The 16,487-nt window shown below is 35.6% G+C and overlaps 1 protein-coding gene across 4 annotated transcripts in view; it reads right to left on the minus strand.

The window, feature by feature from the left end:
- Positions 1–16,487, minus strand: part of PGAP1 (post-GPI attachment to proteins inositol deacylase 1) — a 43,022-nt gene that overhangs the window by 16,265 nt on the left and 10,270 nt on the right. For all 4 annotated transcript variants that reach the window (XM_087734777.1, XM_087734780.1, XM_087734778.1 and 1 more), the window contains exons 6-22: positions 15,012–15,064; positions 14,769–14,835; positions 13,199–13,304; positions 11,372–11,427; positions 11,212–11,295; positions 9,408–9,457; positions 7,959–8,010; positions 7,662–7,739; positions 6,149–6,224; positions 5,789–5,862; positions 5,650–5,701; positions 4,860–4,926; positions 3,889–3,997; positions 3,489–3,527; positions 2,310–2,403; positions 1,552–1,642; positions 1,140–1,337 (exon numbers count right to left, since the gene is read on the minus strand). In XM_087734777.1, the coding sequence (XP_087590903.1) occupies positions 1,140–1,337; positions 1,552–1,642; positions 2,310–2,403; positions 3,489–3,527; positions 3,889–3,997; positions 4,860–4,926; positions 5,650–5,701; positions 5,789–5,862; positions 6,149–6,224; positions 7,662–7,739; positions 7,959–8,010; positions 9,408–9,457; positions 11,212–11,295; positions 11,372–11,427; positions 13,199–13,304; positions 14,769–14,835; positions 15,012–15,064 (1,346 nt within the window). The remainder of the gene's footprint in view (positions 1–1,139; positions 1,338–1,551; positions 1,643–2,309; positions 2,404–3,488; positions 3,528–3,888; positions 3,998–4,859; positions 4,927–5,649; positions 5,702–5,788; positions 5,863–6,148; positions 6,225–7,661; positions 7,740–7,958; positions 8,011–9,407; positions 9,458–11,211; positions 11,296–11,371; positions 11,428–13,198; positions 13,305–14,768; positions 14,836–15,011; positions 15,065–16,487) is intronic.

Consider the following 16,487-nt stretch of genomic DNA (forward strand, 5'->3'; position numbering starts at 1 on the left):
AGAAAATAAATGTGTAGATTTATAGAAAATAAATGTGTTGGGTATTTTCCCAAGAAATTCAGCAGTAGATCAAAAAAAATAAGCTACTAGAACTGTGTAAAGCACTAGAATTTCAAAATGAACCAGCTGACTTTCAGGGAGGCACAGAAAATCTTATTTTCCTGCCTCTGACCAAGACATTCTCAGGGGTTGCAGGAAATCAAAAGCTTTAATGAAAAGAGTACGAATTGAGCTAAAACCCTTAAAAATTTAGTAAGGGTAGTTTCAAAACTTAGGAGTTCATCACTTCATCACTTAAGACTAATACCGAACCATCTACTGTAATTTATAAACAAGGTGGCTGAGAAGAAATAGCTGACACCACATCTATTATTTGCTAGAATAAGGTCAGAAGTGCTAGTGATGAAAAAAAGGAAGAGTTCATTTAGCTGATATTTTCTGACTAAAGAGCATCCCAACTTTCTGGAGACAGAGAGTTGGCTCAAATCTAGCTGAGGACTGTTATCAGTGTCAGAACAGTCAAACCATTAAAATAGCTAAGCATGCTATCCAATTTACTAATTTACTCTTTCAAAATCTTTTTATCTTCCTTGCTTTTTTTAAACCCACTTTCATATTTGAATACTCATCTGTACAAGCAAAAACATTCCAGTGTTCTTAGACATGATCTATGAAATTCATCAGTCTTGTAGAATGAAATGAATATCCAAGGAGTTTTTGTTTTACAAACCTGCTTGTGTTCTTTAATGCAGTTTATCAATACAAATAATGAGGAATGGATTGCAATGCTTATATACATATATGCATTTATTTTTTGAGCTGCTGAAAAGGGAATAGTTCAGTTGCTTTCTTTTCCCCAACAAGCTTTCCTCAAAAACAAACTGAGAACCTTTAAAACAGCTGGTGAAGGAAAGAAGAAAGTCATTTATGTTCCTTTTGGAGATGTGGAATAAGGAATATGAGGCAATCCTCTTATTTCATTAGTACTTAACACTGACAAACCCAGATGTCTAAAATGATGTATGAACTACACTGCAGAATTCAATCTACCCAAGCATTCACACTGAAGCAAACAGAAAAAATTGACAGGGTCACAGTCATCTAAAAGAGCATAATTATATAGCATAATGTTGTTTTACCTAATCAGAGTTAACCACAATGAAGAGAAGAGTCTCAGAGATGTAGAGAAAAATACTCCACTCCAGTAGGCAATGCCTGTCCCAAAAAGAAATAGAATCAGGGACACAAGGGGGAAGCATGCATCCCGACTATTCAGTACAGCAGCATCCACTTCTGGTAGTGACAGTGATTCCCATATCTCTCTAAACCAGTTAAACCTGCCAAAAACATGAAAGCAGTATTACTTATCACTTCCAGTTGCCATTACAGTAAGATATCCATCAACTATTCCTCCTACTACAGCCTTTCAAACAAAATCACAGTCAGGTATTCACAATGACTACGGATAAAATAATATTCCTCCCCACCAATAGTTTTACTGAACCTTCTGTTTTGGAAACTGCTTTAAACAAATAAGTTATGTAAACTCACCCCTGCAGAAACACAACAATGCTTATAAGAGGTTCTACTTTGTAGGGTTTAGCTGTCCTAACTAGTTCAAGGGAAAAGTCTGAACACTGGCCTAGAATCAAAAACAGAAAGCATCTACAATTATTATTTTGTCATGAACTTTAACAAAGAAGATCCACAACAAAAAGTAAATTCAGACAAAGGTTTGAAAGTTTACTTTAAAACAAGGTAACCATGTCTTATAACAGCACTGCAAGTCAGTATGCTTCATCATCAAGGCTCTTATTCACTGCATCACTCATATTAGGTAATATGTCACAAGAGCTTCTCTAGAGATAACGGAGTTTGTTACAAACACCACCTGAATTAAAACAAAAATGCATTTTGTCTGAAGGCATGTCTAAAAGTCTGCAAATCTCATCTTCATGCTACAAAAAGTGTTTTGTGCATATTAACAATATATTTTAAAAACTTTTAAATGTATTTTTAAGTAGACTTCTATTAATTCTAAAATATTGTGCAACACCAATCATTCACAAAGAAGGCACTGCAGACTAAAATAATAAGGAAATGTTCTGCTACAACGCAACCTTGGAGAACTACCAACAAACAAAAACTGAAACTGAAGAGCATAGATTCATGTACTAGCACAAGTTCAATGATATTTAGCTTAAAAAATTCACAACAGCTAGCTACTGTAATTGGATACTACTAATTGGATAAGTAATTTCTCTAAAAACACTCGTGACAGAAAGAAAAATGTTTTTCTAGAAAGCTACCTGTTGATATCAATGTGCTCAACTGTCCTCCATAAGTAAGAAGAATATTAGAAACAATATAGACAGGAAGAGCACCAGCATGGAATCTTATTATCTGAAAGACAAGGATATAAGGATAACTTTTAATTTACATATCTAAAAATATATTTAAAAAAAAACACACACAAAAATATTATCATGAAGCCAGCATGACAATGTGATTAGAAAATCTTTCTTAAAAAATTCGAATAGTGATGCATAATACTTTGATGCATAAGTATTTGATAACCACCATTAGCAATTAATGTTATATATGGAAAATACTCAGATGTCTCATAATGAATGTGTTTTGATAAATGACCAAATTATAAATGAATGCTTTTTTTCCAGTCAAGACAAATATTAAAAGAATACAGTAGCATGTTAATGGTGTTTCAGTAAAATAAATTAAAAAATTAGAAGTAAAAGGTCACTTTCCAAGGAAAACCTGCATATAGTTATATATACTTTTGGGCAAACAATTTTTGGAAGCAATTTCATGTATGTTTTAATTGGCTTCCACTGTCCCAAGTCATGATTAATATACAAATAGCACATATATTCTTCTAAAATAACAAAATGAAAAATCCTTGATATAAATGCATACATTCAAATAGAGAAACTTGCCAGTAGTATTCCAGCACTACACTTAAGTGCTTGCTAATTAATTACTTTTTAGAATCAGAAAACTGCAGATGGCTAGTCTATTTTTACCAATGTCAAAATGTATTCTTCATTGATAACCAAAGAAAATCTGTTGAAAAGGAACATATGGATCTACTTAGCCGGTTTTTTCCTTACTTTTAGTTGATGCCAAATGTATTTTAAAGTTTTAACACTACTGATTCATCAGGCAAGAAAGTGAAAGTGACCTACAGTGTCATCCCTTTACAGATATTCGGCTAACCGCAAAGCCAAGTGCTCAACATTACATTTGCTTTTTAGAGCTAGAGTGCTTTTCTACTCCTCTGAAAACTGAGGCCTGACATGTATCTGGATGGGATGCCTTGCCAAGTGACAAGGTTTTAAATGATCATTGAATAGTGTTTCTCTTGGCATCAAAAAGGAATTTGAAGTGCCATGGTAGGGAACGGAGGAAGGAAAAACTTCTACAGATGCTACTGACATAAAAAACAATATAGTACTAGGTGGTTTTCTTACTTGCCCGAGGACCTGTAAAAGTGACGTCTTCAGAATTACCTTGATAAAAAAAGAAACATTTTATTATTTTATACAATGGTAAGCATAAGTACAAAATACTTTTAAGAAGCCAACTTAAGTATTAGAATACAGCAATCCCATAACTAAAAAGGTACAACAGCTTACTAGTGACTTTTTAAAAACAAATGCTTTAAAGTTTTTCTTAGAAATGAGAGCCCAACTTTCAATATTACTCCAGCTGTTGCAAAATACTTGTAACATGCACTACTTTTACAAAAAGGCCAAAAAGCCTTTGCTTAGTATTTATTTTGATTAATTAGCTACATGTTTTAAAAGACTGAATTACGCAAAAATTACACAGCAATGTAAACTAGCTATAAAATAAATTTCTATTACTTACTTCATACTGACAGTCTGAGGAAGAGTAAATATTTAGCTCTGGAACCCTGCTGTCATTTTGAGGCCGAGCAATATGCAGTTTTGCAGAAATCTCAGTAAAAGACGGAACTCTGAAACAGCAACTTAATTGGTAATTGTTGTCCTTATAATCAGAAAAAGCCAAACACACCTTAGTCTTCAACAAGTGCATGTAAAGCAGATCTAGTACACCAAGTGTCACCACAAGCTATGAGTGAAATGGTATAATGAACTTATCCTATCCCATTCTCAATCCACTGCCCTCGGAACTATCGAGGGGCATGGTACTAATGAAAACAGACAAGTTTTGCATTAGTGTACACACTGCCTCACAGAACACGTAAATATGCTGAGTGACAAGAACGGGAAGGACAGATTCTCAAGAATACAATTCAGTTTTCTGCAAGTATTATGTTGTTAGAAAATACAGGGGAAAATAATAGGGAGGTATCCTTAAGACCTCTAAAATAAACAAGGAAGACAGTTTTCCAGCCATCTAAAATAAAGTCAGACTGTTCAACTGCCATTCATGAATGACACATATTTCAAGCCATATAATTTGATTTTGTCAGGACTATGCTGCTGAAGCAACTTAGGGCTGCTCTGTGATCCAAACCCTGGGTTACAGGAAGAAGCCAGCATCCAGAGCAGCCTCTATTCCCCACTCATGAGGGGGTCAAAAATTATGCCGAGAATTTCAGACCAGCAAATCTGGTTTCCTTTTCAAGAAAATTAGTGAGAACTATTAAACAAACAATTAGTAGATACTCTTATTCTAAGGAAAGGTCAAAACAACTTTGTCAACAAGGGCAGAAAGGTAAATGAGGAAAAGATGCAGAAGCCAAACACTTAAGATTGGAGAAGTTGTCTCATATCAGAAATATTACCACAACAGGATGCAAACATTCTTCAAAAACATATCAAGAACTAAGTCATAATTGTTAAAGTCCTTACTTTGCTACAGTAATTGAGTCTTCATGTGACCAGGGTATATGAAGTCTGTAAACACTAGGTTTTCTTTCTGAAATGGAAGAGAAATTAAAAAAAAACATTAATTAAGAACAAGATGTGGCAACTATCTCCAAAAACTAAAATGCAAGTAAAACAAAGGTGGCAGATAGGTCACTATACAGAATCACTGGGCTTGCAGTTACATTGCAATTGACATTGCAATGCAGATCAGCGCAGTTTACATTGAACAAAAATGACATTTTTTTAACTTATCCTGTTGCAGAACACGACAGCGAGACATCAACGTTTAAAGGCATGACAGTTATGAGAAAACTTCTGGTTTTCAATACAAATCTGTAACCTCAAGCTAATAAATCCATAACTTTTTTTTTTTTTTTTTTTTGAAACAAAGTCCTTTAGCATCCCATTCTGTTTAAGCTTAGGTAGCTCAACATTAAAATTTGAGTCCCACAATTAGCAAATAAAAATCCTAGCCAAATGTGCTATTCTTGAGAAACACTTTCAACATAACGCAGAATCCTGCTGAAAGTTCAACTTCCCTTCGCTGGGAAGTAAGAAAAACAAACATGAGGACTAATTACACACTTTCTTTGAGCTATCCTTCTTAACAAAAAGTGGAAAGTGAGAGATATTAGTAGAGACATTTGAGCAGATTAACAGTACTGCCCAAACCCCATTGCAAGAGAGGACTTTTGTTTCCACCAGCTTCAGTCTTGAGAATTTTCAGCAAGCTTTGGTTTATAAATTTATACTTTAGAAGACTTATATTTACCTTTGAGTGACTGGCAGTGGCTCTCTATATAAATTTTGAAAGCTTGATATATCTAGAACATTAAAGAAAAAAAAAAAATCACTCATGTTCTCCAAACAGTGGTTACATTAGCTTAAAAAAAATTGAGTAGTATTCTTACGTGGGTGAAGTGCTGGAGCTGTATGTTGTAAAGTAAGCCAGTTGAATTTAATAGAATTTTGCTTGAAGAAAGCCCTGTAAAGGATGTATTATTTTCACATATTAGATAAAATTAATTGAGAACTCACTAGATCTTCAGATATTTTTTTTTTCCAGGAGACTTATGTGCTTCTATATCTGTTAGTCAAAACCCCACATCTCTTATTTCTTTGTCTGTTACTAAGAAAAGCAGTATTAACTTTAGTAAAAACAAACCCTCAAACACCTCCTGACCATTGGAATTTTTAGGCAAATTTATTATCAAAAATGTTGGTAATATTAGTTTTCCATTTTTTTCCCAAAAGTAATATGCTATACTTACCAAATGAAAAAAGATGTGTTACAGGAAGCTGTACTGTTCTGGAATCCTCTTTGAAGAATTCACAGTCCAAAGTATACTGCAATTCAGGATATTAAATACAGATCTAAACCGAGCACAAGACTATAAAGCCTTTGCACTTGCCAAATTTTATTCACAGGCTCAGGCAAAGTCCAGGGCACAAATACTGAAAGGCTCCCTCTCCACACTCCACTGATAGGAACTGGCAGGTATTTTGTTCCTGTACGCAGCAGTACAAGTTTGGGTAGCCGAAGCATAACTTCCAGGTTACACTAGGTCTCACCCATTTGCAACAGCCTTCAAAAGGCTATTCAAACAGCTGAGAGTGACTAGAATCCGGTTCACATCCCTCCTTCTCAGGTACATATCTTTTTTGGGGGGGGGTGTTGCAAAGGAGAGTGACTTTTCCAAACTCTGGATACAATTTCCTAAGCAAAAAAGGATTTTTAATTTGTCTCCTGATAAGTTTGATAATTTTAATCATGCAAAAGCAAAGCAAAGTATCCAGCAGGTATGAGTTGTACCATCTCTAATAAGTATTTAGCTCACTTGAAAATTATTTTCCATCCCATTGTAAATCCAGCGTTTGTTCACTTTTTAAAAGCAGTTTCCAAGATCTAACACTGGACTGCAACTTAGAAGGTTACATTTCACAAGTGATTTCTCTTCCATCTTTGCTTATCCAGAATGTTGTATATTACTAATTTAACTACAGGATGCCTCTGTCACAACTATCTGAAGATACACTCATAGGTGAGCATTATAATCACTTCAGCTGTGAACAATTTCTTCGATCATGGATTATTATACCACAGATGCAGAGACTGTATTTGTGCTGCAGAAAGGAATGTCAGATCTGCTTAGACTTCTAATTCAATTACAGTGTTCTGCCATTTTCAGGACTAACTAGAAAGGCCTGCCAGACCCAGCTGGGTAATACACAAAGTCTGCTTAAATTCACTGCAAGTTCCTCTTACTGGGATCCTGAGAGGCCTTGATGCAAAGATATCCAACTCATCTGTGAGATTCAGAACTATCAAACTCTGCACAACTCAGTCTACCACGTTATTTGTGGTCTTAGATCTTGCAGAGGTCTCTGTACCATGCTCCTCAGAATCCATATGTGGTGACTTCAAATCTACAGCATTCTCTGCTACCCTGGATAAAAGAACTGACTGTTCAAAAAGATAAATATTCAGAAATGCAATCAGAACATTAGAACCTCCAACAAGAACTCTAAGAACTGTTTTGAGAACTGTTGCTTTGTACGTTTCAAATGCTATTCATGCCTTGTGTTTGGTATTTTATCAAATGAAAAATGTTTCTGAACTTACAGAAGATGACAGAGTTACCTTCAAACCACACTGGAGTGTAGGTCTATGGTTTCTCAAAGTAACTTAGCACATATTTAATATACTTCCTTTTCCTTCCGTCATAGCATCCGAAAGCTGTGAACACATTAAGCAAGCAATTTCTGCATTTCTTTTTTTTTTACCTTATTGCCAACTGTGGGTGGTACCTGAATGACAATGTGGGACAAAGAAGGATAGTCCTGAAGTTTCAGTATTACAACCTTAAAAAAAAAAAAAAAAAAAAAAAGAGAGACAAAAAGAAAGGAAAAGAAAAGCCATTACTGAACGTACCCCTTAGCTTGCCCCTTGCCAGTTTGTACCCCTTCCTCTGGAATACAACTGCATGTTCCAATGCTGTAAACAGAACAGATCCTTCTTCCGTGACATGCAACTACCCCACAAAGCACTTCTCTCTCCTACAAGTTATGTACAATACTTACCTTGGTGGTTGGAAGTAACTCAGCTCTCCAGGATAAATCAGTAGCTTCCAGGCTGTAAGAATTCATGCACGTTAAAGGATGAGCATATTCATTATGCAGGCACTACGTTATAACAGTGGATTAACATACCAGCTTTTCTCTCTCTCTCTCTCTGGATTCACATGATTTTAAATTGAGAACAAGTTTGGGTCTACTGCAGTTAGCTACCATAGTAATTTATCAAACAATAGTCATTTCAGATACTGCAAATCTTGTTTTTGCAAAAACAAGTTAAGCAAAGCTCTAACTTTGTCATACACAAAACATTCAGCAGTTATTAGCCATGCAACTTCAGACACATAATGAAAACTCTTAATGAGCTAAACTAGCACTGGCATTGAATTAACACACAGTTTTATTAGCACCTTTTAAACATCAAAAGTACCAATTTTTCCTGTGGAACATCTAAAACATACCATATAAAACAAAAATTTTGTTAGCTGCTGCAGAGCTTCCAGCAGTTCTAAAATGGTGTGTACTTACATTAACACACTGAACTGCAACACATTCATTCAGTCATTTTAAGTTACAATTTTTAGAATACCAGGATACTTCTGTTTCTCTAAATAGTGTTACATGACCTCAGGACACAGTCCACAGCAAAAACACTCTTATTAGATGAGGTTTTAGGTAGCAGTCCTGAACTAGGCTAACCAGCACTTGATGCTGATCAAGGGTTATACAAAGGAGTAACAGCCAGCTTCTCCTTGGATCAGGAAAAAGTAGTTATGACATCTGGCTATCAGCTGGAGGCAAGACTCTGTGGCTGTACGCCTCAGCACAGATCCTAGAACAGATAAATACTATGCTAGCTCAATTCCACCTGAAAGTTTTCCCTAATCTGAAGGGTAGATTGAATTTACTTTGAGCTTACTTTGCAAATGTAAGCTAAGCCAGTGTCTTAAATCCATTTTGTAACGATTGTAATGACCAGATTCAAATAATCACTGAATCGCCCACATTTCTAAATATTTTTCATATGACAATAACAATTTTGGAATAAGGAGGAAAAAAAAAAAAAAGAGACACTTCAATCCACTCTTCTGAAGGCTTTGAGTGACATTTGATGTCTTCTGTCATAGGAAAACCACACAATTTAGGAATCCAGCACAGCATGTAGTATCCACGAGGGCACAACATGAGCAACTTTTCATTGCTATGAAGGTCAGAAATATAGCTCAAAGAAGAAAAAGTTCACCTATTTTATTCTGCATTCATGCAGTAATTTTGAGAAAACCTATTCTTTCCTGTTTCTTGGTGATACAGAAATCATGAATTATTCACATTAAGAATTTTACTTTTCTTCCCAATCTCTTCCTTCCTAAGGGGGAGGATGTTTTATATGCTTTAAATTCAAATGTAATCTCACAAGATCCATTTGAATAAAGAACAGGAACTGTTTATACTCACCACATTGATGAATTACTGTTCACACAGCCATAAATCCAGCTATTTGTGTCCTGTAAAGTCAATACCATAAAATAGTACATTACCTATGTGTGAATGTATTTATAAATATATTAAAAATAGCAATTCTTTACTCCAAACAATACAAGAGTTAATGCTGATAATCTTCTCCAAAATTTCTATATCCTGTTTCAGTACACCAGATGTCAGCAACTGTTCTGAAAATCCTCTGACAGCGGAACCTTGGTGCAATTAGCTTGCTAAAAAGAAGAACAAATTTCCACCTTCATCTCACTCATTTTTTTTATTGTGTCTGCAGCAGCTATCACTATAGTGACCAAACTCTCACAAGGATGTCAAATGCCAAAGTGTAAAAGCAAAAATGATGATAAAAACAGTCTGTCTCAGATTTCCTCAATTATTTTTAATGAAAGATACCCACCAACTTTTTTCCTTCATTTCACAATGAAGTCAGACTTCTGTGTTAACAGCAAGTGATATCCTCCATTAAAAGTCTGATATCATAATCTTGGAATTACAAGGATGGAAAGATGAAGCATAAGAGTGAAAGGTGGGGGTTTCTAGGAATCATTTTTAATAACTTCCATTTGCCAGCTTTTCTAGTTACAAATCAATAAATTTTCTAAAAACAAATACAAGGTTAAGCAAACAAACTTTCATCATTTCTCTTCAAAAAAATCTGCCTTACATATGACGTAAAACTCAATTTTATTATAGTTTAATCTTTTCTAACTAAAAGAAACTTCTCAAAGTACTATCCTAAGTAGTCGAGGAATACTTTAGATTTTTAATGTTCTACTGCTCCCTGCCTCGAGAATTTAAGTATTCTGAAGCGAGAACACCATGATGCAAGTATCTCAGACATTGTTCTGTACCTTCTCCTCTTCAAGCAGTACTAGCCCTGTCTTTAAGATATTATAACAAAGGCAAAAGTTACCCTCTTAAAGCACAACTAAGATCACAATAAATATGTAAATATTGAAGGTGCTACTGGGAAGGACAATAAGAAAAGCACTGAAAAGATACACTCTTTTTTCCACAATGGTGGTATGAACCTCCTCTTTGGTAAGGGGAGGAGGGGCAACAGGGCAGGCAGGATGCAACAGGAAAGCATCTCAATTTTCTTGCCACTAATCTAAAATACTCATGTAATTCTGAAAAGCATATTTATCCATCTCCAGTTTGCCAATTCATTCCTTCAAAAAATATTGAAAAAAATTTTCAAACACATTTTGGCTGAATTTATGTGTCTTGAGCTAAAAATATTAAAAAATGCACATTATCCCCTCTCCTCTCAATAGAGGAGACAACTGAGAAGATGCTGTTTTCTTATCTGGCTTCCATTCACTTCCACTGCTTTGTGGAAGATCTGTAGCCTTTCAGGCTCACTTAAATTTTATTATGGGAAAGCAAACCTATGAACACCTTTCCCAAATTAGAAGTATGGCTGAATCCTGGCAGCACTAAAAATAACTTCTTCATTCAAAACCATCAATACAGAACTGCACTAAATTAAAGGAGAACATAATCTGGGGCTACCCATAAGAGAGTCAAAAATAAAACACTTGAGGTTCAGGTGGCATTGAAGGTTTCAGATCTTGAAGACTAAGTGTGACATGCTAAAACAGGAAGTAGCTCTAACACAATGTTAATGGCTGTGAATGTAAATGGATGTCAGTAATTTCAATAACTGTTCATTAAACTGTCTTAAAACCGCAGCAAATCTAAATTAAAAAAAATACATCTTCATAAACAAACTCCAGACATTAAAGAAGTATTTTCTCACCAACATACTGTTTTCACAGTAAACGTGACTGTATGATTTTCTGTGGCTTGCAAGAAGAAATGTGAAGTATTTTCCATCAGAATCCTTAAAAGAAAAAAAAATTGCTCATTAGAAAAAAAAACAAACATAAAAACACAATGAGGAAAAAAATGTTACTTACATTGTTAACCGAATAAGTCCATTTTGAGGCTTTGACTGTAATCCACATGAAAGCTCCTAAAAACAAATAGGTTTTTATATGCCACACTGCAGGAACTACTATCCTTATTATCCTCCAAAAGCTTATCTTTTACTTATGCCAAGTTCTTATCTCTAATCTGTAAATGGCCATAAACTTTATAAGCTTTAATCAACACTCAGGACTGCTACTGCTTAGAATTACATGCAACAGTTATCATCAGTTACACAGGAAACAGCAAAACCCTAGGATCCAAATACTACATATTAATTGTAAAATAAAAACCCTATGGGTCTTGAAACAAAGCTCTCAAGGCAACAAAACAAATAAGAAACTGAATGATACTAATGCAATTATGGGGTAAGTGGCTGATTAAAGCTGAGGCAACATTAGAAACAGCCCCAATCTTTGTTCCTGTCAGCCTTCTAAGAAAATGAATACAGAAACTTGTGTAGAAGCAAGTCAATGACGAAGTGAATAACACATACAAGAAAACAGTAGCAGTTTAAAGATACATCTGGAGAAAAAGCACAGGACAGAATAATGAAGAGATCAGAGATACAAACAATGCAAATTATCATGCAAGAAGGTAAATATCTTTCTTGTGTGTAACTAGAATAACAAGTTCATCACAGAAATTTAGCTAACTGTCAAGAGATCACCACAAATAAGAAGATGCAAACATGAAATCCAATTTAAACATATTCCTCCTTATTGCTAAAAGCTGACCCAAAAAAAGACAAACAAACAAAAAATCAGTTCCACAGCCTCTTTGGGCACCTGTTCCGGTGTCTGACCACCCTCCTTGTGAAGTACTTTTTCCTAATATCTAATTGGAATTTCTTTTGTTGTAACTGGACTTTACTGCCTATTGCGTTATCACTGTGCACCTCTGAGAAAAATTTAGCTTCACCTTCTCTCCAATCTTTCATTAGGTAGTTGGAGACAGCAACAGGATCCCCCTTAGCATTCTCTTTGCCGTGAAAAAACCCAGTTCACTCAGCCTCTCCCTGCCACGTCCTATGCCCCAGGAGCTAACCATTTTGGTGGTCCTCTGCTCTATACTCACTTCAGTATATGTCAATGCCTAAATGCCTTCTTATACCAGGATGGCCAAAACTGGACACCGAAGTTCAAGGTACCTTAGTACTTCTGCAATAGCTTACATTAAGAAAATTCCTCAAATAAAATCGTTGTCATAAAATGGTTCAGCCCACTTTAGCAAAACTAGGAATACAGCTGTGCCCTGCAGAAGTCCTGCTTAGTTCCCAAGACTCCATGCAATCAAAATTTCTCACCTTTTAACTATGCATTCTTAGCAGTTACAAGAAAACCGTTAGTGTGCAGTCCATTTTACCCTGCCACGTAATGAAAAAAAGGAAGTCGCTGATGAAGCAGATCTGAATATTCAGGATTTCCATGAGTAGCACAAAACTAACACAATGCCTCTACAACACCCATACTATCCCTCCTGCAAGCATGGGATGTAAGCGTAGATTAGACTGTACTTTTGATATCCAGCTCTTTCCAATTTCTGAGATTGTCTACTGGACAACCTGGTGTAAATATAACTCCTGCTCACCCCCCAGAACCTAAGCCATATAGAAGTGGCAGATCTTTGCTCCTACCCCTTTTAACCTACTTAGTGCTGAAACCATACAAAAGCTGATAATTTAGGTCTATAACCCATATATCATTTTAGCAATGTCTGAAGAAGGACAAAATGTATTCCAGAAGTTTGTTAGTGAGAGATTAAATATTAGCAAAGGAGTATAACTGAATCCTGTTGAAAAGAAAACTGCTGCACACCTGTGAGTTCCATAAAAGCTTCAGGATTTTCCTCAAATATCTTTGCAGGGTGTCTCACAAAGTGGTGATTCAGTATGGACATTCTCTTCTTTGGATCCTCAGTTATCTAAAAAAAAAAAAAAAAAAAAAAAAAAAAGATAATATTATCAAATTTTATTTTACCAATTTGTGTGATTTAGAGTCATCACATGATCATAGCTAGCAATACAGTTTTGGTGATAAGAGGCAGGAGAGATTGTTGGAAAACATGGTACGCTTTCTATTCTAAATTCAATAATCTGAACAAATGAAGTGCCACCAATAGTCAGTCACTGCAATACAGAAAGTCTACACATGTTATAAAGCATAGCTAAAACTTTCAGGAGTTTTATATCCTTGCCTACTCTTAACGTGAGGAAACCATTCTATTAAACTTTCTTTATAGACACACATGCATTCTTCCTGAATTAACACACTTATGCCAGAGTTTAGGAAACATTCTCACATTTATATTTACTAGTCTGAGTTCACAAATCCACCTTACTACACCTTGTCTTAATATTTCAAGCATCCAGATAGCTGTACAGCTACATTGGGATTCACTTTTGTTTGGGATTGGGGTTTTTTGTTTGTTTTTTTCAAAATCAAATTTCCAGGACTAATTTTTGTCTATTCAGCTTTCCAAAACTGTGGCCATTATAACTGATTTCTGAAAAGTTTTGCCCTCCAGCACACTGCCAGTCAACTCCAGAACAACTGTACCCCCTTTTTGTCTCTCTAAATCACATCTTAAAGTGAATACACCTAAGAAACTAGAGAAGTCTGCCCCAAACAGCCTCAGAAAGAACACCTGGAAGCCTTCCTCTTCCATGTCTGGGGCTCTGCTCTTACGTATTTTCAACCTCTTGGACCTTAATTCCAATTCATGTTTATTGCTGCATAACATTTCAGAAAGAGAACAGAGTACAATGGGAGATTTCTCCAACAGCTTTCAAAAAGTAAGATGCAAGATATTTATTTAGAAAAGCAATAAATAATGGTAGCTGGAGGTAAACAAACGTGCTAGTATTTTACTTGCATTCTATTTTTGTAAGTGCTGTTTGCAAAAGAACACCACAAAAACGTGCTGGCCACTATGACGACAACATGTGGAAGTTTGAGAAGTATTATGTCTGAGTTAAACTATCAGAGTTTTTCACCCTTTGTATACTAGTCAGAGAAGGTGACTCAACAACACATTGAGAGGTCACATTCAAAGCTACACAGCTAGCAAAATTTGTTTATCCTGGTGCAAGGTCAACTAAACCTGCTGCATTATGGAAGAAAAGTTCAGTCCACAGCTATAAAGCATTAAGCAGTCAATAATAAAAACTGAGTTAACACCTAATTATTTCTGACATGTTGGTCAAACAACACAAAGCCATGGGATTTTTCACTGACTGGTACAAAACGGCAACATTTTCTCAGCACGACTTAGAATAATCAGAAAGGAGTTTTCTGTATAATAGGGTGATATTTGTACTGATGAAGCATTCTGGGATGGAAGAAGAAAGCATGATGGGGAAATATACAGGAGACGACACATACAAACCTGCCTTGTATTTTCATCTATGAGATCAAAAAAAGCTCTAATGGTAGCCAGGATCAATTCTTTGCACCTGGAAGACAGAATAAGTAAAATCAAATCTAGAAAGGAAATACCCAGCAGAATAAAAGTGGTTAGAAGAGACATCATAATAATATTATGCTGAAGTTAAATTATTGTATAATATGATAACAGTAGAGAACAGAGGGATGCACAGTCAGTCAATTAACTTTTGTTCCCTTAGCTTACCACACTATGGAGAGATGGTCTGTTGAGGCCCAAGCTCTAGGCACAGCTGAGCTCTATTTGAGGAAGGAAAAAAGTTAAGATTTTGTTAGTATTCAACATTTTAAAATTCTAAGCAAGCCTTTCCCCTCCTTATTTAAACATATTTGCACGATTATTAAAAAAAATAGTGTTAATCTTAAGAGTTTCAGGGAGTAGGGTACAATAGAATGATTTCAGTCAAAAAAATCTTACAAGTGCTGAAGCACTTGCAAAACAGGACTTGTAAAACAAAATGACTAAGGTATCTGTGTTAGATAGCAGAGACTAATGGTGAAAGGGCAACTAATGGTATGGAGGAAACTTACCAAAAATTTCTTCAAAGACTGCTTCTAGGACTAATCTTACTATTTTAATAAGTGAACCTGGCACACAGGAATAGAAGCATGCCAATGAAAGCTGCTGCTTGAAAAAGCAAGGGCATCCTCAACAGAAAGGAGTATCAGAACACCATGCATAAAAAACTGGACAGTCTGAAGCTATTCATTTGTGTAAGTGTATTGCATGTATTGCATTTTAGGGACTAATAATATCAAAAACATGTCTCATAAATGGAGCTCATCACCTAATTGTACAACTTGATTCAAGTAAGCTATGAACTATTAATACATTACAGCCCAGAAGAAAAAAAAACAAAACCACCAACAACAACAAAACAACCCCCAAAACGCACAAACCAAAAAACAAAAAAACATGAGAAAGAACTAGTACCACTACCCATAAGATCTCATGCAAAATTCTGGTCACCAGCACTCAAGAGAAATGAAAGTAGAGCAGATGCAGAGAACGGTTACTAGGACAAAGGGAATGCAGAGTTAATCTTCGTAGCCCAGCAGAATCCGAGCTAAGACTATTTATAGACAGGTTTCTGTAAAATGGACAGGGAGGTAAACACCAAGGGAATAACAACTATTTCAGATAACATTTCAAGTTGATGTCAGAACAAACGCATTTAAAAGCTGACTTGCACAGTAAATGGAAGTTGGAAATTACAAGTTTTCTTCCTAGTGAGCAGCGTTTTCCAGGTTCTTCCATGTTGGGAACAGGTTGATGGAAGGGAGATGGAATGGCAAACCTAACTGCTTCTATGATGTTGCTTGATTAATTTTGGAAGGAGATAGATGCCTGCAAAATCAGAAGACTGGACTTGATGATCCAGTAGATCCTTTCTATTCCCAAGTTCTTTGAAAAACAATAAATACAAAAAGAAAGCTCGAAGCTAAAGCTGTCTATTTATAATTAAACCAGCAGTCTACTCCTATACCGCACATCTGCCAGTCTCTGCATAGACATCTCTTGTAAAAACACAGGAAAATAAAACCTGAGTTCTGAAACTAAAAATGTGCAAGAAGGTGGAGGTGGTGAGAAGAAAGAGTACCAAGTAGTAGATGATTCAAATCCACCCCAACACATCCTCTTCCAGTGGACGCTCCTTTATAT

Source organism: Nipponia nippon, unplaced genomic scaffold, assembly GCF_047370975.1.
Source record: "Nipponia nippon isolate SJK-2023a ecotype South Korea unplaced genomic scaffold, ASM4737097v1 scaffold_5, whole genome shotgun sequence".
Taxonomy (NCBI): domain Eukaryota; kingdom Metazoa; phylum Chordata; class Aves; order Pelecaniformes; family Threskiornithidae; genus Nipponia; species Nipponia nippon.